The 24842-nt window shown below is 43.9% G+C and overlaps 1 protein-coding gene across 3 annotated transcripts in view; it reads right to left on the bottom strand.

The window, feature by feature from the left end:
* Positions 1-24608, bottom strand: part of LOC137376041 (E3 ubiquitin-protein ligase RNF130-like) — a 215921-nt gene extending 191313 nt beyond the window's left edge. For 2 of the 3 annotated variants that reach the window (XM_068044015.1, XM_068044016.1), the window contains exon 1: positions 23886-24607. In XM_068044015.1, coding sequence (XP_067900116.1) covers positions 23886-24378 — 493 coding nt within the window. In that variant the 5' untranslated portion in view covers positions 24379-24607. Of the gene's footprint in view, positions 1-23885 lie in introns of all 3 variants that reach the window. The other variant, XM_068044017.1, reaches the window with a different exon arrangement.
* Positions 24609-24842: the final 234 nt, after the last annotated feature.

Below are 24842 nucleotides of genomic sequence, written 5' to 3'. Positions count from 1 at the left end.
TTACCTTTTAATGGAGGAGTTTGGAGTGGTGCATTGTTTTGTTTTCTTTCTGAAGCAAAGTACAGAACCAGGAAATGTGTTGGACAATTATGAGCACAGGTAGCCAATATGAGGATAGTCAACTATGATATATTTCCACTTGTCATAGAGTCATTTACGGCATAGGAGGTCATTTGGTCCATTAGGTCCATGCTGGCTCTCCATGGAGCAATTCAGTCAATCCCACTCCCCCACTCGATCCCCATAGCCTTGAAAGTTGATTTCTTTCAAGTGCCGATCCAATTTCCTTCTGAAACCATTGATTTTCTCCACTTCCACCACCCTCGTGGGCAGCAAGTTTCAGGTCATGACCACTCGCTGCGTAGAAAAGTTCTTCACATTCCCCCGGCATCTCTTGCCCAAAACCTTCAATCTGTGCCCTCTAGTCTTTATGCCATTAGTTACTGGGAACACTTTTTCCTTGTCTAAATATCTAAGCCTGTCATAAGCTTGTACACCTCTATCAAACCTCACCTTAATCTCGTTTGTTCCAAGAAGAACAATCCAGCTTCTCCAACCTAACCTTGTAACTAAAATCCCCCATACCTGGAACCTTTCTGGTAAATCTCCTCTGTATCCTCTCAAGGACACTCACATCCTTCCTAAAGTGTGGTGTCCAGAACAGGATGCAATACTCTAGTTGGGGCCTAGCCAGAGCTTTATAAAGGTTCAGCAGAACTTCCCTGCTTTTGTACTCAATGCCTCAATTATGAAGCCCAAGATCTACATGCTTGGCTAACCATTTGTCCTGCCACCTAGGTCCCTCTGTTCCTGCACACACTTTAGAACTGTGCCAATAAGTCTATATTATCACTATACTTTCAGCCAAAATGCATCACCTCACTTGTGTGTACTAAATTCCATCTACCACTTGTCTGCCCATTCTGCGACCAAATCTACGTCCTGTTACAGGTGGCTCATATCACCTTCACTGTTTGTCACTCCTCCAAGTTTGGTATCATTGGCAAATTATGAAATCCTATTCTGTATCCCAAGATCCAAGTCATTTATAGATAGCAACAAGAAAAAAATCAATGGCCCTAGCACTGACCCTTGGGGAACACCACTGTCTACCATTCTCCAGTCTGAAAAGAACAAAGCAACCTGCTTGATTGGCACCCCATTCACAAACATTCACTCCCTCCACCACCAATGCACAGTGGCAGCAGTGTGTACCATCTACAAGATGCATTGCAGAAACACACCAAGGCTCTTTAGACAGCACCTTCCAAACCCGCGACCTCTACAACCTAGAAGGACAAGGGCAGCAAATGCATGGGAACACCACCACCAGTAAGTTTCCCTCCAAGCCACACACCATCCTGACTTGGAACTATATCGCCGTTCCTTCACTGTCACTGGGTCAAAATCCTGGAACTCCCTTCCTAACAGCACTGTGGGTGTATCTACACCACATGGACTGCAGCAGTTCAAGAAAGCAACTCACCACCAATTAGGGAAGGGCAATAAATGCTGGCCTGGCCAGTGACGCCCACATCCCCATGAACAAATAAAAAAAAAACATTTACCACGATTCACAGTTTCTGTCCTTTGGGACTTAGCAATTGTAAAACATTTAGATTGTGTTGTTTGAATATTGAATTGCCACACTTATTTTGTTAATAAAAAGTAGGTTTCCACTGTATTGTCTCTCTCCATTTCCATCTCTCATTCCTGGTTTCACAACCCTTACATTCAATTTAAGCCCTGCCTGCTTGCAGATGCCAACAGTTAAGCAAGTTAACTAGTAATTTTCTGCAATCAAAATTAATCAAACATTTGTCAATTTGAGAGATCAGATTACTGCAGCAGAACAAAACATCCAAAAACTGGGAACAGGAGTATAGAGCAAAAGCAAAATAGTGCATATGTTGGAAATTTGAAATATAAACAGAAAATGCTGGAAATGTACAGCAATTCTGAGAGCATCTGTAGAGAGCAAAACAGAGTTAATGTTTCAGGTCCATGGCCTTTTGTCAGTACATTAGCATAATGGATATGTTACTGTTGGAGTACTCTAGAGGCCTGGGCTGATGAGCCAGATACACGAGTATAAATTCCACCACAGCAGCTGGAATTTAAATGTAGTTAATTCATTAAATCTGGGGGAAAAAAAACTAGTATCAGTAAAGGACAGTGAACCAGATAGGTTTTTACAACAACCCAGTAGTTTCATGGTTACCATTACTGATGCTAGTTTTTTAAATTCCAGATTTAATTAAGTGAAATTGAATTCCCCAGTTGCCGTGCTGGGATTTGAACTCATAGCGTTGGATATTAGTCCAGGCCTCTGGGTTACTAACACACATTATGCACCCTTTCATCACCGCCAGGCTACTAGGGCCATTGTATTTCCGAGAGCAAGTGCATGAAAATTGTTTCAAATGCTGGAAAATGACGATCGCTATTGATTTTAAATGAGTTATAATAATGAAATTCTCACTGTGTTAGCAAGACGAACAGTGCATAGAGTCTCAAGAACTTTTGCCATGGCATATGTCACAGATGCCACAATTTCCTGAAAATTCTGAGCCACAGCGTAATGGAGTACACCACTGATGTACCATTACTCAATGAATATTTGTTAGAGGGCAAATACTGAGTGGAATACTCCAGGGATCATTGTTGGGAAATTAGATCGATGGTTTGCAGTCAGAAATTTAATACAAATTGATCAAATTTTCAGATGATACCAACCTAGGAGAGGCAGTGAAATTGGAGGAGGCTGTCCAGTAATTGCAGCATGAGTTGGACAAAATTGAAAAAAAAACTATCAGATGAAGTTCACTGTGGACAACTGTAATGGAAGAAGATAGAATCGGTAATGCAGGTATTCCTTAACTAGTGCTAAAATAGCCGAAGGTGAAATTGAAAGAGAGCCGAGAGTCTCAGAAGACTCAAAACATTCAAACGATGTAGAACTAAGTATATTAAGGGCAATAGGATAACCAGGGAAAAAGTGGGGCCCATTAGGGATCAAAGAGGCAATGTGCGTGTGGAGCTGGAGGACACAGATGAGGTTTTGAATTACTACTTTTCATCGGTGCTCACTATGGGGAGGCACGATGTAGGTGTAGTGATCAGGGAGGGGGATTATGATATACTCAATCAAATTAGCATTGAAAAGGAGGAAGTATTAGCTGTATTAGCAGGCTTAAAGGTGGATAAATCCCCAGGCCCAGATGAGATGTATCCCAGGCTGCTATGTGAGGCAAGGGAGGAGATAGCAGGGGCTCTGACACAAATTTTCAAATCCTCTCTGGCCACAGGAGAGGTAACAGAGGACTGGAGGACAGCGAATGTGGTACCATTATTCAAGAAGTGTAGCAGGGATAAACCAGGTAATTATAGGCCTGTGAGTCTAACATCAGTGGTAGGGAAATTATTGGAAAAGATTCTGAGAGACAGGATTAATTTCCACTTGGAGAGGCAGGGATTAATCAGGGATAGTCAGTATGGCTTTGTCAGGGGGAGATCATGTCTAACAAATCTGATTGAATTTTTCGAGGAGGTGACTAGATGTGTAGATGAGGGTAAAGCAGTTGATGTAGTCTACATGGACTTCAGTAAGGTTTTTGATAAGGTCCCGCATGGGAGATTGGTTAAGAAGGTAAAAACCCATGAGATCCAGGATAATTTGGCAAACTGGATCCAAAATTGGCTTAGTGGAAGGAAGCAGGTGATGGGCGAGGGTTGTTTCTGCAAATGGAAGCCTGTGACCAGTGGGGTACCGCCGGGATCGGTGATGGGGCACTTACTGTTTGTAGTGTACATTAATGATTTAGACATGAATATAGGAGGTATGATCAGTAAGTTTGCAGACGACACAAAAATTGGTGGTGTCGTAAATAGTGAGGAGGAAAGCCTTAGATTACAGGACGACATAGATGGGCTGGTAAGACAGGCGGAGCAGTGACAGATGGAGTTTAATCCGGAGAAGTGTGAGGTGATGCGCTTTGGGAGGACTAACAAGGCAAGGGAATATACAATGGATGGTCGGACCCTAGGAAGTACAGAGGGTCAGAGGGACCTTGGGAGTAGCACAGGTAGATAAGGTGGTTAGGAAGCCATATGGGATACTTGCTTTTATTAGCCGAGGCATAGAATATAAGAGTTTATGTTAGAGCTGTATAAAACGCTGGTTAGGCCACAGCTGAAGTACTGTATACAGTTCTGGTCACCACACTATAGGAAGGATGTGATTGCACTGGAGAGGAGATTCACCAGGATGTTGCCTGGGCTGGAGCATTTCAGTTATGAAGAGTGACTGGATAGGCTGGGGTTGTTTTCCCTGGAGCAGAGAAGGCTGAGGGGGGACCTGATTGATGTATACAAAATTATGAGGGTCACAGATAGGATAGATAGGAAGAAACTTTTTCCCTTACTGGAGGGGTCAATAACCAGGGGGCATAGATTTAAGGTAAGGGGCAGGAGGTTTAGAGGGGAGTTGAGGAAAAACTTTTTCACCCACAGGGTGGTTGGAATCTGGAACACACTGCCTGAAGGGGTGGTAGAGACAGGAACCCTCACAACATTTAAGAAGTATTGAGATGAGCACTTAAAATGCCATAGCATATAAGGCTACGGGCCAAATGAGGGAAAATGGGATTAGATTGGATGGGTGCTTGATGGTCAGCGCAGGCGCGTTGGGCCAAAGGGTCTGTTTCTGTGCTGTAAAACTCTATGACTCTAACAGAAATCAATAAAGCTAACAGAACGTTGAACCACATAGTCAAAACAGTAGAATATGTCAGAGGAAGATGTGATCTAGTTGTACACTCACACCTTTGGAATTATGTGCCGTATGGGTCACTGAGACACTTCAGAGAGACATTTTAGCACTGCAAGTAAAGCAAGAAAATTATGTTAAATCTTTATAATACTGGCTAGGCCCCAACTGGAGTAGTGCATTCAATTCTGGGCACCACACTTTAAGGAGGATGTCAAGGCCTTGGAGACGGTATAGAGATGTACAAGAATGATACCAGGGATGAGGGATTTCAGTTCCATGGAGAGACTGGAGAAGCTGGGCTTGTTCCCCCTAAAGCAGAAAAGATTTAGTATGAGCTGTTCAAAATCATAAAAAAGAAACTGTTTCAGTGGCAGAAGGGTTGGTAACCAGAGGTCACAGATTTAAGGTAATTGGCAACACAACCAGAGGTGACAGGAGGAAAAAAAAATCCATACTGAATTATGGTGGTCTGAAGAGTGGCGGAAGTAGATTCAGTAATAACTTTCAAAAGGGAACTGGATAAAAACTTGAAGGGCTATGGGAAGGAGGGTGGGGGGAGGGGATTAATTGGATAGCTCTTTTAAAGAGTCAGCACAAGTATGATGCACTGAAACAGAGGCCTGCTACCCGACCCAAACCCGACGGGACCCAAGGACATGTGTCGGGTTCGGGTCCCGTCGGGTCGGGTCGGGCCGGGCCGAGTCCAATTTGAGTCGGGTCAGGCCGGACACACACGGCAAGTGCTCTGCTGGTAAGTATTGAAATTTTTTTTTTTTTTTTTAAACTTACCTGAGCTTGGAGTCCGGGACGAAACTGAGTCTGCGCAGTGAGCGAGTGACATCACTATGACGTCATCGCGCATGCGCTGCAGCTTCGTGGAGATTCCGAGTCCAAAGGTGAGTAAATGGATGGTCGGGTCAGGTCTAGCTCGGGGCAAAATCAGAGGGACTCGGGCCGGGTTGGGCTCGGGTCCGCAGTGGTTCGGTCGGGTTCTTGTTTCCCGAGCAGCTCTCTACACCGAAACACCTCCTTTTGTGCTGTATTATGCTATGATTCTAGGTCACTGACCTACTCTCTAAGTAAGAGGGAATATGGCACCCTAAAGTGCACTGAGAAATATATATTCAACTGATTTTTTAAAAAAATCTTCAAATGTGCATAAACTGCTATGGTCTGTTCAATGATTTACTCTTTCTACATCAGTAGATAGTTTCAGACCCACAGAAGCCAAAAAGGCTTCAATTCTATCTGCCATAAATATTTCAATATTTAATTTGCGTCAACCAAAATGATCTATAGGTACCAGAATGCCAATTTTTTTTGGCAATTAGAAACATTTAATTCCTGTTTCTTGTTTGTCTCTATCATACACCAGAGGTCAAGAGTTTAAATCTACAACAATGCATTCAAAAATTCAACAAACCAACTTTAAAAGATTAAAGCATCCCTTATTACTCAATATCATTTATAGCATACATGATAAAAATTTCCCATGCCATCCCCTCCCTCAAATGTCACCCTTCCCATGCCATCCCATCCTCCTATGCCATTCCATCCTTCCCATGCCATCCTTTCCCTCCCACGCCATTCAATTCTTCCCATGCCACCCAATGCCATCCCCTTCCTCCCACTTCTCTCATGCCATTCCATCCTTCCAATGTCACCCCTCCAATGCCATCTCCCTCCCAATCCTTGTAAGACATTCCCATCCCATTCCATCCTTCCCACTCCTCCCATGCCATTCCATCCTTCCCATGCCATCCCATCCCTCCCACTCCTCCCATGCCATCCCATCCTTCCCGTGCCATCCCCATCCTATGTCATTCCATCCCATCCCATATCATCCCCATCCTATGCCATCCTCTCTCTCCCACTCCTCCCATACCATCCAATCCTTCCCATGTCACTCCATCCTTCCCATGTTAACCCCTCCCCACCATGCCATCCCCTCCCTCCCACTCCAACCCCATCGCATTCATTTCATCCCGCGCATATCATCCCCTTCCCATTCCACCCCTTCTTCCTATGACATCCCCACCACCACCCCCCCCCATTCTATCCCTCCCATGCATTCCCCCACACCCCCATGTTGCAACCACTTCCCTGAAACACTCACATGTCTCAAAGTTTAACTGAATGGAAGAAACGGAATTGGGTATTAAAAAAATTCTGTGGCGCCAAAAACTAAATGTGCCCCACATGGACTTCGCTCACGTATCTCAAAGTTTAATTTAATACAACAAACGGAACTGGACTTAAAAAACACGCTCCAGTCCTCCATATGCCCTTGTGTCTCTGCGTGCACCCATAGCAGAGACTGGCAAAACATTTGTGGTCAAAGTAGCATCTTTAAATACAGGAATACTAGTTATTCTTTCACCGAAGACTTTAACAGAATCAAGACGTCTGATCGTGGAAAAAGCTGCACGTGTAAAAATATTGGGTTTAGAATTGTGCCGAAAAGTAAATGCACCCCATGTGGAAGACGCTCACATATCTCAAAGTTAAATTGCATCAGATGGATCAAAAAGTGATATACTCGGTGTACTCAGTATTCGGACAGACAAAAACTGCGCATTACCATAGATTATTGAAGTACATTACAGTTCCAGGTTTTGGAAATTCAAACTTAAATTCCTGCTCATGCCCAATATCTATAATAATATTCAGTTATTGTCTGTCCAGGTTATTCTGATTGTTTGGGCTGATTTGGTGGGCAGAGCCTGCTGCACATGGAGACACATGGGGTGTGCGTGATGCACATGCGGCTGCCGATAGTTGGTGGTGGCGGAGTGTGGTTGGGGGTCGGTGGTGGAGAAAAGGAACAGAGGAAGATAAGGGGAACTCAACGGCAAAGTTACCCTGGCTGGAGGGATTGGGCATGGCGGGGAGTGGGGTGGGGTGAGGAAAACGGCATGAGGCATGGAATGGGGGATGGGAATGGAATGGCATGAGAGGGATGGAATGGGGATGGCATAGGACGCAGGGGTGGAATGGAGATAATATGAGAGGATGAAAAGTAATGGGATGGGTATGGCATGAAAGGGATAACATGGGAAGGGCATGAGATAGGGATTTAAAGAAGTGTTGTTGCAATAAAGATACTAATTTCACCGCAAATGCTTTGCGAGTCCCTGCTAGTATAAATATATGCCCACTTACATAATGCCTTATTCACATCAAAACTCTTCAAAAATGAAAAAAGCAGAATGCTGCACATGCTGGAAATCTGAAATAAGAACAGAAAACGTTGGAAACACTCAGCCGATTAAGCACTACGGGTGCTGATGAAAGGTCATTAATTGGAAATGCTAACCTTTCCCCTCTCTCTCTCCACAGATGCTGCCTGACCTGCTGAATGTTTCTGCTATTTTTGTTATCTCTTGAAAAATGAATTCTTTCTGAAGCAAAGTACAGAACCGGGAAACGTGTTGGACAATTGTAAACCAGGGAGCCAATATGAGGATGCTCAACAATGATATATTTCCACTTGTCACAGAGTAGAGTCGTAGAGTCATTTACGGCATAGGAGGCCATTTGGCCCATCGAGTCCATGCCGGCTCTCTGCAGAGCAATCCAGTCAGTCCCACTCCCCCGCTCGATCCCCGTAGCCCTGCAAGTTTATTCCCTTCAAGTGCTCATCCAATTTCCTTTTGAAATCATTGATTGTGATTGAAATGTAGGCAATCCACTAAAAAGAATAATGTCTTTTAATAAAATAATGGACATAAGGGCAGTGCCGTATTATCAGCTATAATTGAGAACAGCAGTTTGACACAAAACCATAGTTTGAATTTCATATGTTTCCCCATTTTCATTCTTCAACATACCCAGTGACCCCAGATGGCAACTACATATCATAGTAGGACTGGACTTAGCTGTTCTGAAGAAGGGTCACTGACCTGAAAAGTTAACTCTGCTTCTCTCTCCACGGATGCTCCAGACCTGCTGAGTGTTTCCAGCATTTCTTGTTTTTATTTCTAGACTTAGCTATGATGCTTACCACGGCTGAATGCCATCTACTAATCATCTTGCATGCTTACATGCAAAGAATGAACGAGATACCCACACCACCATACCTTGGCATGAATAGCAGCCTTAGAAGTAGATCAGGAGAAGATTACAAGGGTTAGGGAAGTGGGAGGGAGAAAGATTTGTGGTCACTGGAAGAAGCAAATTGTGGCATGTTTATCCATGCTGCCTCTTACTTTGTGGTTGATATATTTTCCAATATCTCATATACAGAACACAGGAAGTTGCTGACATCATGTTTGCTCTAAAGATCTCACAACTCACAAGCAACAAGACTGTGAGTGAGCTAGCCAGGCTTCCTAACCAATGGAATTAGAATCAAACATGGCAATTTCCCATGCAATATTACAGTTTCATTTTGCTTGGCTAAAAATTCAAAATGAAAATTACCTTTTAATGGAGGAGTTCAGTGTGCATTTTTTCTTCTTTCTGAAGCGAAGTACAGAACCAGGGACAGAACAATTGTGTTGGACAATTGTGAACCCAAGTAGCTAATGTGAGGATGCTCAACTATGATATATTTCCACTTGTCATAGAGTAATTTACGGCATAGAAAATGGCCATTCGGCTCACGAAGTCCATGCCGGCTCTCTGCAGAGCATTCCAGTCAGTCCCACTCCCCCGCTCGATCCCCATAGCCCTGCAGGTTTATTTCCTTCAAGTGCTCATCTAATTTCCTTTTGAAATCATTGATTTTTTCCGCTTCCACCACCCTTTTGGGTAGTGTTCCAGGTCATTAACACTGGCTGCGCAAAAAGGTTCTTCCTCACATTCCCCCTGCATCTCTTGCCCAAATCCTTCAATCTGTGTCCCCTAGTCCTTGTACCATCAGTTAATGGGAACAGTTTTTCCTTGTCTAACTTATCTAAGCCTGTCATAATTTTGTACACCTCTATCAACTCTCCCCTCCATCTCCTTTGCTCCAAGGAGAACATCCCCAGCTTTTCCAATCTAACCTTGTAACTAAAATCCCCCATGCCTGGAACCATTCTGGTAAATCTCCTCGGCATCCTCTCAAGGACCCTCTCATCCTTCCGAAAGAGTGGTGACCAGAACTAGACGCAATACTCTAGTTAGGGCCTAACCAGAGCTTTATAAAGATTCAGCACAGCCCCCCTGCTTTTCTACTCTATTTATGAAGCCCAAGATCCCATCTGCTTTTCTGACCACTCTCTCAATATGTCCTGCCATCTTCAAAGGTAACTTATCCACCCTAAGCATAGCCAGCCTTGCCACTGCCTGCTGCCTCTCAATTTTTAACCTATCCCTTGCCTCTATTCTTATCGCTACCAATATTTTGTCAGATTCCTCTTCCTTAGTAAACACTGATACAAAGTACTCATTAAGTATTCTAGCCTTGCCCTGTGCCTTTAAGCATATATTACACTCTTTGTCCCTAATAGGCCTCACTTCACCCCTTACTACCCACTTACTATTTACATGCCGGTAGAAGATTTTTGGGTTCCTTTTGTGTTGACAGCCATTCTATTTTCTCTCTTTGCCAGTCTTATTTTCCTCTTCACCTTCCCTCCCCTGTATTTGGCCTGGTTCTCAATTGAACCTGATATGCATCATACACCCTCTATTTTGTTTCATCATAATCTCTCATCATTTAAGAAGCCCTGTTTTTAGTTTCCCTACCTTTCACCCTTGTTGGAATGTACGTAGTCTGTACCTGAAGCTACTTTAAAGACATCCCATTGTTCCGTTACAGATTTTCCTGCCAGACTTCGGTTCCATTTTATCCTGGCTAGATCCCTTCTCATCACACTGAAAATAGTCCACTTCCAATCTAGACGTTCCACCTTATATCGTTCCTTGCTATTACGAGTCTAAAGCTTATGGTACGATGATCACTCTTATCCAAATGCTCCTTCACAGGCATTTAGTCCACATGGCCCACCTCATTTCCCAACACCAGATCCAGCAACGCTTTCTTTTTAGTTGGGCTGAGAGCATACTGACCAAGGAAGTTCTCCTGAACACATTTCAAAAATCCCCCCCCCCCCCCTTTCGTTTTACTCAAAAATATAAAAATATATAAATACTCTTGGTTTGGGGTAGTAATGCCACAAAAGCTTAATGCAGTTGGCAGGCACTTGGCTATAATCAGTGTTTAAATCAATAACATAAATAAGCTCAATACATATTAATTTGTAGAGATAAGGATGGAGAAAATTGGTGGGAAGGACCACCATAACGGAATTAAATGGGAATGAACTTGTTGGCTGTAATGGACTTAATCTAGTTCATCTCCAAGGAAAAGTTTATGCTCCAGTACTTACTGCTCCTGTGTATTTGCAAACATCTATTTAGATGGTTATCATGAGAAAATAGCTTCAATTTTCAAAAATTCATTCTCAAGGTATGGTATCCCTGGCAAGGATGCCATTTATTGCACCTCCCCAACAACTGAGTGGCTTGTTAGGCCACTTCAGAGGGCGATTAACGGTGAACCAGGGGGGAGGGAAGGAAGAGCCAGAGGAACAGCGAGAGGATGGGCGGGTGAGGCCAAGCGGTAGCAGAAGGCATCAGGGAGAGCTTCTCTGTTCTCATTTGAAATAGCGCCACGAGTTCTTTTATGACCACTTGAAGGGGAAGACGGGGTTCTCGGTTTTACGTATCATCTGAAGAACAGCACCTCAGACGCTGCAGCACCGAATCATCAGTCTGAACTTTATGCTCAAGTTACTGGAGTGGAACTTGAGCTCACAACTTTCTGACTCAGAAGCACAACTGACACCTAAGTAAATTACAAATACTTTAGGAAGTACAATTAAGTTAAAGGTGATTAATTAAGTTTAAGAAACTGAGTAAATAGTTTCATGGTTCTAGGACAAATACATACCCCACTAGTTAGATTCAAGTGCCTTATATGATCAACTGTAGCATATACACTTCATCAGATTTATGCAAACAAGACCAGGACAGAAAGAGGGCAGGGTATTGTAACAGAGAAAAAAATCTAAGTCATCATAAATAAAGTCTAATACAACAAAGACCACATACACCATTTACAGGGTAATCATAATTGAAGGCAAGACAAATATCCAAATAAATTGTATGAATATCCACCCTTAGAAATGATCTTGTAAAACAATGATTTAAAGCTAATTATATCAAAGCAATATACTCATGCTTAAGGTGACTCATGTAAGAAGATGCTCCAGTCTCCAAAATATCCAAGACTTTCATACAAGATGCAGGGGTCCATTTGCTCCCATCTCAACTATGGCATTCCTATCTGCTGTTCCTCTTCTACTCCAGTGCTGTGATATTTAAAAGGTGACTTCCCAACTTTAGTCCTGGCTCTTGCTGCTGATGATAAGATATCTTTCCAACTTTAACCTGTTTGGCAGCCTCTAATTTTACAGCAGCAGCAGCAGGCGCCTAGACTGGAATCAGGGAAGAAAGTTGAGAATGTAACCCACATACGAGATGAGAACCACCTCCCCTAATGTTCAGCTCCAAACAGGGAGACAATTTCTAGTTTTATAAGCAAGTGTATGTGTCACACAAGTGAAGCAATTCCCAACATGGTATGCTCAAAATATAAAAATCCCCTGATCATTAGATGTAAATAGAAAAAAACAAATTAATAAGTTAGATGGCAGCACAAGTTGTACATCATTCAATTGCCAATTTTGAAAAATCCTACTCGAACCAGGCCTGTAAAAGAATCAATTGTTCCTATGTGTCTGTAAAGAGATGCTGAAACAAGATTCCTTTATTAAGTATTTGTAGTTCAATCAAACAAACCATTATTGGGCAATGTATTGAAATATAAATCATTAGAAACTCCCCCAAAAGTCCCCCATGGTCTGACACCTTCCCTTTAAGGATTACTACTGAAAAAAAAGGTTAAACGAATAAACCCCAACAATGTTGATGATCCTGAGAATATTATACCCAATATGCAAACAGTGTGAGAAGCAATGCACACAAAATTAAGAAATTTTAAAAATAGGGAAAAGGGGAGAACAGGTCCTTTTTATTTAATTATACAAAACATAGGCAACAAATACTTCTGTAAGAATTCATTTTAGCTTTTAGTGACCAACATTCCAGATAATTTTTTTTATTCGTTCTTGGGAAGTGGACATTGCTGCCTCGGCCAGCACTTATTGCCCATCCCTAATTACCCTTGAGCTGCTCCCATCCAGGCAGGTGCCTGACCTGTGCCTTGTAGATGGTGCTTTAGGTGTTTTACATTTAGTCTCAATATACAATATAGTTCCGAAGAAGGGTCACTGACCCGAAACGTTAACTCTGCTTCTCTTTCCACAGATGCTGCCAGACCTGCTGAGTGAATCCAGCATTTCTTGTTTTTGTTTCAGATTTCCAGCATCCGCAGTATTTTGCTTTTATTATAGTACTGCAAATATATTACCCCAAAACAGTTTTAATTTTTCTTCACATATATTGACCCAAATGTCCTCCTACCAGGCCACTGCAACTATGGCCGGAATTTGGGCCCGTCCACTGGTCGAAAAGTCGGAGGCAAGCTCCCCTCCATCGGGCCTAGGAGCCACGCTGGGATTTTTCATTCTCCAGGCCTTTAATTGGCTTTGGGCCAATTGAGGCAGGAAGTCCCACCTACTGGAGCTGCCAGCCAATCAGCAGGCCGGCAGCTCTTAGTCCCAGCAGCAACACCAGGAGCGGTAGCCACTCCACGGAGCACAGGGTGCCCCCCCCCAGCCTGCAAGAAGACCACCACATTTTACCTGCCGGTGTTCTTGGAGCCTTGGCCATCCTGTCGCCACGAGTAAAAAACCAGCAGCAGTGGGAGGAGGCCCTTAAGTGGCAGTTAATTGACCACTTAAGGGCTTCGATTGGCCTGGCCTCATCTTACTGCTGCCCTGCGTAAAATTGCAGTGGAGGCAGGAAGGCGTCGGGAACGGTGCCCCCCCACCCCCCACTCAATTTTACAGTCCCCTCCCCCCTGCCACCAGTTTGCTCGTTGTGGGGGTGGGGCCGTAATATTCCGGCCCATGACTACTAAACATTAGACTACTGGAACTAGCTCTTAAATGGAGAAGCCATCATTTGTGCTTTATGTGCTGGAAATTTGAAATAAAAACAGAAAATGCTGGAAATACAGCATCTGTGTAGAGTGAAACAGAATTAACTTTCGGGTCAATGACCTTTTATCAGAAATGGGAAAAGTTAGCAATATAATAGGGCTTAAGCAAGTGAAAATGGGGATGGTGGGAAAAAGAACAGAAGGGATGATCTATAACAGGGTGAAAGGCAGAAGAGATTAAATGACAAAAGGATTTCTAGTGCAAGGCCAAAAGCAGTGGTAATGGGACAAGTAAAGAAACAAAAATATGTGCCTAGAGGACGTGTAAATGGCTAAATCCTGAATATCTGCTATCTAAAAACAAAAAAAAGAAAAAAAAAATGACAAAGCCAGAGAGAAAAACCAAAACCAGCAAACAAAAAGTAAATTAAATGGGGGCAGAGGTTACGGGCTGAAATTGTTGAGCTTAATGTTGAGAACGGAAGGCGATAAAGTGCGTAATAGAAAGATGAGGTGCTGTTCCTTGAGCCTCAATGGGACACTGCAGGAGGCAGAGGACAGAAAAGGTCAGAGTGGGTGCAAGGTGGAGAAATAAAATGACAGGTGATCAGAAGCTCAGGGTCACACTTATAGACTGAATGTTGGTTTTCCACAAAGCAGTCACCCATGTGCATTTGGTCTCCATAAGGTAGAGGAGACTGCATTGTGTGCAGTAAATATAATACACTAAATTAAAAGTAGCACAAGTGAATCACTTTCACCTGGAAGGAGCATTTGGGGCTTTTGACTGTGAGGAGAAAGGAAATAAAAGGGCAGGTGCTGCATCTCCCATGCTTGCATGGGAAGATGCCATGGGATGATGCCATGGGATGGGGAGAGGGTGCTGGAGGTGATTGAGGAGTAGACTAGGGTGTTGCGGAGGGAAGGGTCCCTTCAGAATGCTGAAAGGGGAGGGGGCGGGGAAGATGTGATTGATGGTGACATCACACTGGAGGTGGCAGAAATAGCGGAGGTGATCTGTTGAATATGGAGGCTGGTGGGGTAGGAGGTGATGATGACAAGGGCAAATCTATCATGGTCCTGGGAGGGAGGGAGGGAGGGGGAAGGGGGTGACAGCAGGTGTGTAAAATGGAACGTACACAGTCGGGGGCTTGGGTGGGAGTGGCGATCCATAGTTGAGGAAAAAGACATATTAGAAGCGCTGATATGAAAGGTTGCATCATAAGAACAGATGCGACAGAGACAGGGAAACTGGGAGAATAGAGTACTTACAGAAAGCAGGGTATGGGGAAGTGTAGTCAAGGTAGCTGTGGCAGTCAGTAGACTTAGTGAATATTGGTTGATAGCCTATCCCCAGAAATGAAATCAGAGAGGTCGAGAAAGGGAAGAGTTAGAGATGGACCATGTGAAGGTGAGAGAAGGGTGGAAATTAGAAGCAAAGTTGATGAACTTTTCTAGTTCATGAAACTAAACCAATGCAGTCATCAAAAAGAGCAGAGGGAGAGGGCTGGAACAAAAAATGATCCACACATCCCACAAAAAGGCAAGCATAGCTAGGACACATGCGGGTACCTATAGCAACACTTTGTATTTGGAAGAAGTGAATAGAGTTAAATAAGTTGTTCAATGTAAGGACAAGTTCAGCTAGGTGGAGGAGGATGGTGGTGGATGGTGACTGGTTGGGCTCCTTTTGGAAGAGGAGAGCCCTCAGACCATACTGGTGTGGGATAGAGGTGTAGAGAGTCCATGAAAAGGAGGGAGTTAGGGCCAGGAAACTGTTAAAGCGACAGAGGGCATCGGAAGAGTCAGAGATGCATGTGGGAAGAGACTGGACAAGGGGGAGAAAAAATATAGAGTCGAGATTGGAAGAAATCAGTTCAGTGGGGCAGGAATAGGCTGAAACAATGAGTGTGCCAGGGCAGTCCTGTTTGTGGATCTTGGGAAAGAGGTAGAAATGAGCTATTCAGGGTTGGGGGCTATGGAGGGAATATTTTTTTTTTTAGAGGAGATGAGGTCAGACGCTCTTGGAAACTATTTAGCCATATGGAAGTAACACCATCATATACCAAGCACGGTATATTTATTCTGCATGCACCTGCGAGCTACATGTAACGTCACACAATTAAAAAATGACTATATATCTAATCATAGCAGAGAACTGTCACCTAAGATACTATTATTTTTATATTTTTTTTTTAAAAACAGTAATGGCTGAGAAGAAATATTCATGAAATGTGCATTTGTACGATACAACAGCATTTCTGCGAGTCCAGAAAGGCAAGAATTGTAGGCTTGCCGTTTTAAGCCTCCGTAAGGACAAAAGAAAAATACCACAAAAGACCCAATATGGAGCTGTTGGTAGATTCTGAATGTGAATTGGGCAAATACTCACCTTAGCTATCTTGCCAGTTTCTTTCAGTCATAGGTCAGTAACAGATCTCTGAAGCAATCTATAAATCTGATTACAACAATAAAGAAACCAAATGCTGGTATCAATCATCTGAAAAAAAACTAGATCTCGATCTGAGGGTGGGGTGGGGAGGTGAAGAGCATTGAATTTCAACAGAGGGTACACAAAACATTTTATATTTTACAGTCCAGTAAAGACAGCTATTTGTCTATTTAAAAGAAACATTATTTGAATGCATTTGTTAACCACAATCATCAATTGTGCACAATTGTTATGGAATGAAAAAAATCTATTATAAATGATCTCAGCATTACAGTGTTCTTACAGCTAATGTCTACCACAGCCTCTGTTTCAGAGAACTACTCTGGGTCGCAAACAAAATCATACACTTTAGTTTCCAGCCAAGACATGCAGGAATACAAAATTATCTCCAATCAAAATATTTACATGCAAGATATGTGTCGACAATATGCATAAAACATATCTGATATCTGCATACTGGATTTAATTTTGTAAATACATAAGAAAAAACACAGCTAATAAGTCAGCTCTGCCTTTCATAACTGTGTCAAAACTACTGACACACACAGTCTTGGGGAGTTATTTATATGAACCTACTTTTTAACTAAAATGAACTCTACAGAATAAAAACCAACAATGGTTCTCAGGATAATATATTGAAAAGTGCTATTTTGCCATTCAGTCCAGGCTCCAAGCAAACCCAGATGCTTCAAAGAAAACAACAAGAAGCAGAGGACAAACATGATAAACTTAATATCCTGTTCAAACATCCCAACTTTATCAAAAGTTATGACTGTGACATTGATTTGAAAGCCTGCTAATGCATTGTAAAATGTTTAAAAATAAAAAGATTAACCTGAAAAATGGGGACCTTTCCACATAAAAATGTTTTTTTAAAGCAAAATACAGTCAAAGAAGGCGCTGTGTTACATTATATTTTGTGTAGTCTCTAAAAATGCCATGAAACTAAAGAGATTCACGACACTGTCACATGCTAACTATATGCAGACATGTGGGTCAGACACTACTTTTAATCAACCTTTCAGAAAAATGTAATAATGCCATCCACAAACACCACAGGTGCAAATGTACTAAAACAATTTTCTCCTGACTAAACCGACAGAAATACTATCAACGTATTCCTCTCTTTATTCTATGAGAGGGCAGTGGCTTCTCAATGTCATTTAAGTATTTATGCCCTTGGTGTGATTCATACATTTTTAAAGATTTATTTATAAATAAAGTGCATGAAATACAATCACAACTTGGGAGGTTAATTTTCACAATCATATGGATGCAGCTTGGCAGATCAGTGATGACAGAATTTATTTTTACCAAAAACTGTTTCTTTCCAGCCCGCCCCCCATCCCCAAGTTCCTGCGGGCTATTAAATAATAAAGTTTGAAAAACAAACATACCACACTACTACCAAAAACATCATGTTAAAAGTTTTTTTTTAAAATTCCATAAAATTCACACAATTCCATTAACACTACATAACGTTTATGCTATTGTGAATCCAGCCCAACTATTCTCAAAGACAGGTTAGACATGACTAGCAGAGTGGCAAATAGAGTTTACAACCCTCAGAATAACAGTGAGCAGCCATCACGATCCATCTTTATTCACATAGTTAATGCCTTGCTCCTTCAGCGCTGGCCATGACATCATTTTCCCACCCATTGTCTAGTTCTACCTGTAGTCTATCTGCAGAAATTTGATTACTGCTTATCTTTCTGGGAAAGATGGTGCCTGTGGAACATAGGAATTATTGGACAAAAGACCAGGGTCCATCCAGTTCATCTCCTACCATTCTGGCAGTCACATTGTACAATGATAATGGAATTGTTGACTGATCATAGCGATTGATCTCCATCAAGTAGGCTACAACAGCTCCACACAAGAGGCAAAGAAAAGCCCCAGTTGTGGAGAGCTTTGTGAACCACATGTCCAAAGTCACCTGATCCTCCCAAGCACACTACACACAGCATGCTGTGTCTCAAAATTACTCAAATACTGCAGCCCAAAATGTTATTTTCAGAAAGAAAGCTATCTCATGCGTGATAATCTTAAAAAGACTTGAATTTCTATAGCACTTTTCACAACCTCAGGATGTCCCAAAGTGCTTTGCAACCAAGGAAGTACCCTTTGAACTGTAATTACTGTTGTAATATAGGAAACATGGATGCTAATTTGCACTTAGCAAGCTCCCACAAATAGCAGTGTGCTAATGACCAGATAAACTGCTGTTTTAGTAATGTTGAGGAAGGATAAATATTGGCTCAGGACACCAGAAAGAACCCCAGTCTTCTTCTTCAAAATAGTGTCATAGAATCTTTTACGTCATCATGGAGAGCAGATGGGGCCTTGATTTAATGTCTTATCCGAAAGACAGCACGTCCGACAATACAGCATTCCTTCAGTACTGCAATGAGGTGTTAGCCTAGAATTTTGTACTTAAGTCTCTGGAACAGGACTTGAACCCACAACCCTGAATTCAGAGGGGACAGTGCTACTAAGCAAGCCATGGCTGCCATTTTTCTTTTTGATGATGCAGGCAGGCTTATTCCCGGGTAGCTGTCAAACCTTTGCAAGAAGTTATACTTTCTCCTACAGAACACTAAATATTCTCATAATATATTGTCAGGCACTCTGAAGTCCCAGTGTAAGCATGTTGGGTGCAACAGGTGCAGAGGCTGTGGGCAAGCCAAAGCAGAGCAGTGAAACATGACAATAGTACCACAAGAAACTAACCCTAATCTCAAACATCAGTGACAACTGAACAAGCACAAATGCTGCAACACATTACACTAACAGTAGTTTCAACAACATTCCTGGCACTGTTATGTGAGTTTTCAGCTTTGCAGCAATGCAAAAAACATTTGGTAATTTATTTTAAAAAGGTGGAGCAAAAAGAGAAGATTTGTGGGTCAGCTAATCCCTATTCCATTTGTTTCATCTTCTCAAACTTGGTTGTGTCCTGCCTTATAGACCTTGGTCCTTTCATCTTAAACCATGTTTCAATTTAAAACAAAGAGGGCAAAAAACAAACCAGTGTCAGTCTAGCATTTTGACCCGATTGTGAATTACCTCCAAGGTGCAGAGGAAAGCTAAATTAAAAAACTTTATTTGAAGGGATCCAGTTGGCTCACTGAACTACCTTCAAAAGCTTTTAATCTTAGGAAAGACTCAAAGGGACAATTGCATTGTTTCTAATATTAGATATTTCAATGCCTTCTGGAAGGTGACAAGCAGAGCTGTGTGTAGCATTTAAGCATAAATGTACAAAGGTCCTCTTTAGATGGGGCAGGAAAGCTTTGCACAAACCACACACACTATTCTTAAAAATCCAATCAGACAGAAAATCCATAAGAGCAATAGAACCAAACCATAATGCAGCTGCTGGGCAAGGCTGGTGTGTTGCAAAGCGGAAAAGCAATAAGGAGTCATGTAAGAGTAATAAGAAAAGCTCCCTCTCTGAAATATTAACCCATCTTCAAATGTTGATGGGCCCTGCTGTGGATTTACAGTATTTTCTAATTTCAAATTCTCAACAGTCGAAGCATTTCTTTTTCAGATGTTATGAAATACATCTTCAAATATCAAGATGTAACATAAAGCTCTGCTCCGTACTACATTACAATAAAGAGGACAATCCTTTAGCTTTACTTTTTAATTCGTCCCTTCAATTTTTTCTCTCTCCTCTTTGCTACTTTACTCACACTTCACAGGTTTATTCCCTCCTCTCTGCTGGTATATTCCACCTCTCACTATTGGTTTAACTACCTCTCCCGCTGCTGGCTCAACGCCCCACACTCACCCCCGCTGCTGGTTCAATCCCCCAGACCCAACTTCTCTGCTGGTTCAATCCCCCACATTCACCCCCTCTGCTGGTTCAATCCCTCACACTCATTCTCTCTCTCTTTGTCTGTCTGCTGGATCAATCCCACTCTCTCTTTATTTATTTATTTAGAGATACAGCACTGAAACAGGCCCCACCGAGTCTGTGCCGACCATCAACCACCCATTTATACTAATCCTACATTAATCCCATTACCCTCTCACATACCCACCTTCCCTCAATTCCCCTACCACCTACCAATACTAGGGGCAATTTATAATGGCCAATTTACCTAACAAGTCTTTGGCTGTGGGAGGAAACCGGAGCACCCGGCGAAAACCCACGCAGTCACAGGGAAAACTTGCAAACTCCGCACAGGCAGTACCCAGAATCGAACCCAGGTCGCTGGAGCTGTGAGGCTGTGGTGCTAACCACTGCGCCACTGTGCCGTCCTTAAAATAGTGGCCATGCCTTCAACTCCCAAGCCTCTTTGTCTGTCTGCTGGATCAATCCCACTCTCCGTCTGTTTGTCTGCTGGATCAATCCCACTCTCCGTCTGTTTGTCTGCTGGATCAATCCCACTCTCCGTCTGTTTGTCTGCTGGATCAATCCCACTCTCCGTCTGTTTGTCTGCTGGATCAATCCCACTCTCCGTCTGTTTGTCTGCTGGATCAATCCCACTCTCTCTCTCTGTCTGTTGGATTAATCCCACTCTCTCTCTCTCTCTGTCTGTTGGATTAATCCCACTCTCTCTCTCTCTCTGTCTGTTGGATTAATCCCACTCTCTCTCTGTCTGATGGATTAATCCCACTCTCTCTCTGTCTGATGGATTAATCCCACTCTCTCTCTGTCTGATGGATTAATCCCACTCTCTCTCTGTCTGATGGATTAATCCCACTCTCTCTCTGTCTGATGGATTAATCCCACTCTCTCTCTGTCTGATGGATTAATCCCACTCTCTCTCTGTCTGATGGATTAATCCCACTCTCTCTCTGTCTGATGGATTAATCCCACTCTCTCTCTGTCTGATGGATTAATCCCACTCTCTCTCTGTCTGATGGATTAATCCCACTCTCTCTCTGTCTGATGGATTAATCCCACTCTCTCTCTGTCTGATGGATTAATCCCACTCTCTCTCTGTCTGATGGATTAATCCCACTCTCTCTCTCTGTCTGATGGATTAATCCCACTCTCTCTCTCTGTCTGCTGGACTAATCCCACTCTCTCTCCTTGTCTGTCTGATGGACTAATCTCTCTCTTCTGTCTGCCTGCTAGATTAATCCCACTCTCACTCTCTGTCTGTCGCATTAATCCCACAACTCCTCTCTCTGTCTGCTGCATTAATCCCACTCTCCCTCTCTGTCTGTCTGCTGCATTAATCCCACTCTCCCTCTCTGTCTGTCTGCTGCATTAATCCCACTCTCCCTCTCTGTCTGTCTGCTGCATTAATCCCACTCTCCCTCTGTCTGTCTGCTGCATTAATCCCACTCTCCCTCTCTGTCTGTCTGATGGATAAATCCCATTCTCCCTCTGCCTGACCCTCCAAGCCTACGGACTGCTACAGCCAGAGACCAGGGGAAGGGAGCCACCTATCGGTTTGCCTTCAAGAAAACCCTGAGCAAAGCAGGCCAGCCACAAAGTGCACTTTGACCAACCAAGGACTTCAAGAACACAAATTCAGCCGGAAGACACCAAATCATCCATCCCCGCCGATGGTGTATTTAACTTTTAGTTATTCTGGACATTAATCCAACCAAAAAAACAACTTTCTATTTTGTACTCTGTTTGTGTGTATGCGTAATCCGCGTGTGAATGCGTGCATGAATGTGTAGCGTATTTTTGTTTATTATTTTTAAATCGGGTATGGATTAAGTATAATAAACTTAACTCTTTCTTGTGTACACCCAAGAAAACCTGTCTGATTGGTTCTTTCACGATCACATTAAAGGTAAAAGATAAAATACTCATGAAGTGGTAAGCACAATCATTGCTTAAAAAGGAACAAACCCTGTTGTTGTCAAATAAGAGGAAGGGCAAGATGGACAACTGTGACAGCCCTCCTCACCTTAGCCGTAACAGGATTAATCCCACTCTCTCTCTCTATGCCAGACTAATCCCTCCCTCTCTCTCTCTCAGAATAATCCCTCCCTCTCTCTCTCTCTCTCTCTCTCTCTCAGAATAATCCCTCCCTCTGTAGAACCACAGAACCACATAAAAGTTACGGTACAAAAAGAGGCCATTCAGCCCATCGTATCTGCATTGGCTGAAGAAACTAGCCGCCCAATCTAATCCCACCTTCCAGCAATAGGTCCGCAGCCTTGTTGGTAACAGCACTTCAGGCGCGGGTCCAGATACCTTGAGGGTTTCTGCCTCCACCACCGATCTGGGCAGTGAACTCCAGACATCCACCACCCACCCTCTGGGTGAAAAGGTTTTTCCTCATGTCCCCTCTAATCCTTCTACCAATCACCTTAAATCTATGCCCCCTGGTAATTGACCTCTCCACGAGGAGAAACAGGTCTTTCCTGTCTACTCTATCTCGGCCCCTCATAATTTTGTACACCTCTGTTCTAAGGAAAACAGCCTGAGCCTATCCAATCTTTCCTCATAGTTGCAACTTTCAAGCCCTTATAAATCTCCTCTGTACTCTCTCCAGAGCAATTATGTCCTTCCTGTAATGTGGTGACCACAATACTCCAGCTGTGGCCTAACCAGCGTTTTATACAGTTCCAGCATTAATCCCTACTTTTGCATTCTATACCTCGGCCAATAAAGGTCTTTCATTTGATTTAGAGATACAGCACTGAAACAGGCCCTTCGGCCCACCGAGTCTGTGCCGACCAACAACCACCCATTTATACTAACCCTACAGTAATCCCATATTCCCTAACACCTACCTACACTAGGGGCAATTTACAATGGCCAATTTACCCACCACCTGCAAGTCTTTGGCTGTGGGAGGAAACTGGAGCACCCGGCGAAAACCCACGCGGTCACAGGGAGAACTTGCAAACTCCGCACAGGCAGTACCCAGAATTGAACCCGGGTCCCTGGAGCTGTGAGGCTGCGGTGCTAACCACTGCGCCGCCCTACCTTCTACCCCTCTCAATATCCTCACAGTTATTGTGTATTCACTTGATTTATTTGCCCTTCCCAAACGCATTACCTCACACTGAGAACCACAGAAAAATTAAGGCACAGAAGGAGGCCATTTAGCCCATCGCATCTGCGCCTGCCTGCCGAAAAATCTAGCCGCCCAATCTAATCCCACTTTCCAGCACCTGGTCAGCAGCCTTACAGGTTACAGCACTTCAGGTGCATGTCCAGGTACCTTCTAAATGAATTGAGGGCTTCTGCCTTCACCACTGTTCCTGGCAGTGAATTCCAGACACGTACCACCCTCTGGGTGAAAAAGTTTTTCCTCAGGTTCCCTCTAATCCTTCTACCGCCCACCTTAAATCTGTGCCCCCTGGTAATTGACCTTTCTGCTAGGGGAAACAGGTCAGATTGAATCCATTTGCCACTTTTCCGTGCACTCAACCAAACCATTGATCATTCTGGAGTTTACAGCTATCCTCTTCACTATCAACTACACGACCAATTCTCTCTCTCTGCTGGACTAATTCCCCCCTGTACCTCTCGCAGCTGGATTAACCCCTCTCCTCTCTGTTGTTTCAGCCCCTTCCCACCTCTGCTGGATTAGTTGCCCGCCCCGCCCCGCGCGCTCTCAGTGCTAGCTGGCGATGAAATGCCGGGTACCACCCACACCCTCCCTCCCTCACTTTACCTTCGTGGGACATGGTGATCAGCTTCTTGTCCGTCACGTTGTGGTAAATGACCACAGCCGCTGCCTTCTGGGCGGCCGCCCGCAGGATCTTCTGCTTGAAGGTGCAGTTTCCCCGGTTCAGCAGCGCGATCCAGCGCCGAGTGTTGGGCGGCACCAAGAAGCGGGTGCTCGGGTCGCAGCCCTGCAGATTGCGGTGGGTACCGGGCACCCAGGCGGGCACCAGCACCGTCCCATTCTCCACCTCCTCCTTGGGGGACTCCTGCCCATAGCGGCCGTCCTCGCCGCGGCCCCGCAGCGGAATCCGTTGCCCGCTGGCTGGATCCACATACAACACCTTCACCGCGGCGATCACCAGCTCCTCCTTGGCGCTGTCATGATCCAAGAACTCAGGCTCGGTCTGGGCCCGGATTCGACCAGGTAACAGTAACAGCATCAACAAGTAGGCGGCGGGAACCACGAGCGGCGGCGGCCCCGCGCGAGTCGCCCGCCTCATCCTCGAGCGCGCACCCAACCGCCGTTATATCTTTCCCCCAAGTAAAACGATCTTTTTTCCGCTCCTACGCTTAAAACCGACACCACTTCACCTCAGCTTTTTTTCCGCCAGCGACATTTTCAACAACCACCGCATATCCGTTAAAAGACATCCACCTCAGCTTGACAACCGAGCGCCGCCGCCCCGGGCGCATGTGCAAGACAGGCGCACCACAGCCCCCACCCCCCCGGGGGCAGAGCATGCGCAGGCGCGCCCCGGCCCACCTGCCGAGCACGCGCCCCGGCCCCGCCCACTGCCACTGCACATGCGCGCTCCAGCCCTGCCGCCGAGTTTTCTATAGGGCGGGGTGAGGCCATGGAGGATTTGAAAACAAGAATGAGAAGTTTAAATAAAAGCAAAATACTGCGGATGCTGGAAATCTGAAATAAAAACAAGAAATGCTGGAACCAATCAGCAGGTCTGGC

Source organism: Heterodontus francisci, chromosome 12 (assembly GCF_036365525.1).
Source record: "Heterodontus francisci isolate sHetFra1 chromosome 12, sHetFra1.hap1, whole genome shotgun sequence".
NCBI lineage: Eukaryota > Metazoa > Chordata > Chondrichthyes > Heterodontiformes > Heterodontidae > Heterodontus > Heterodontus francisci.
Note: the sequence above shows the minus strand (reverse complement) of the source record. Positions and strands in the feature narration are given on the sequence as shown.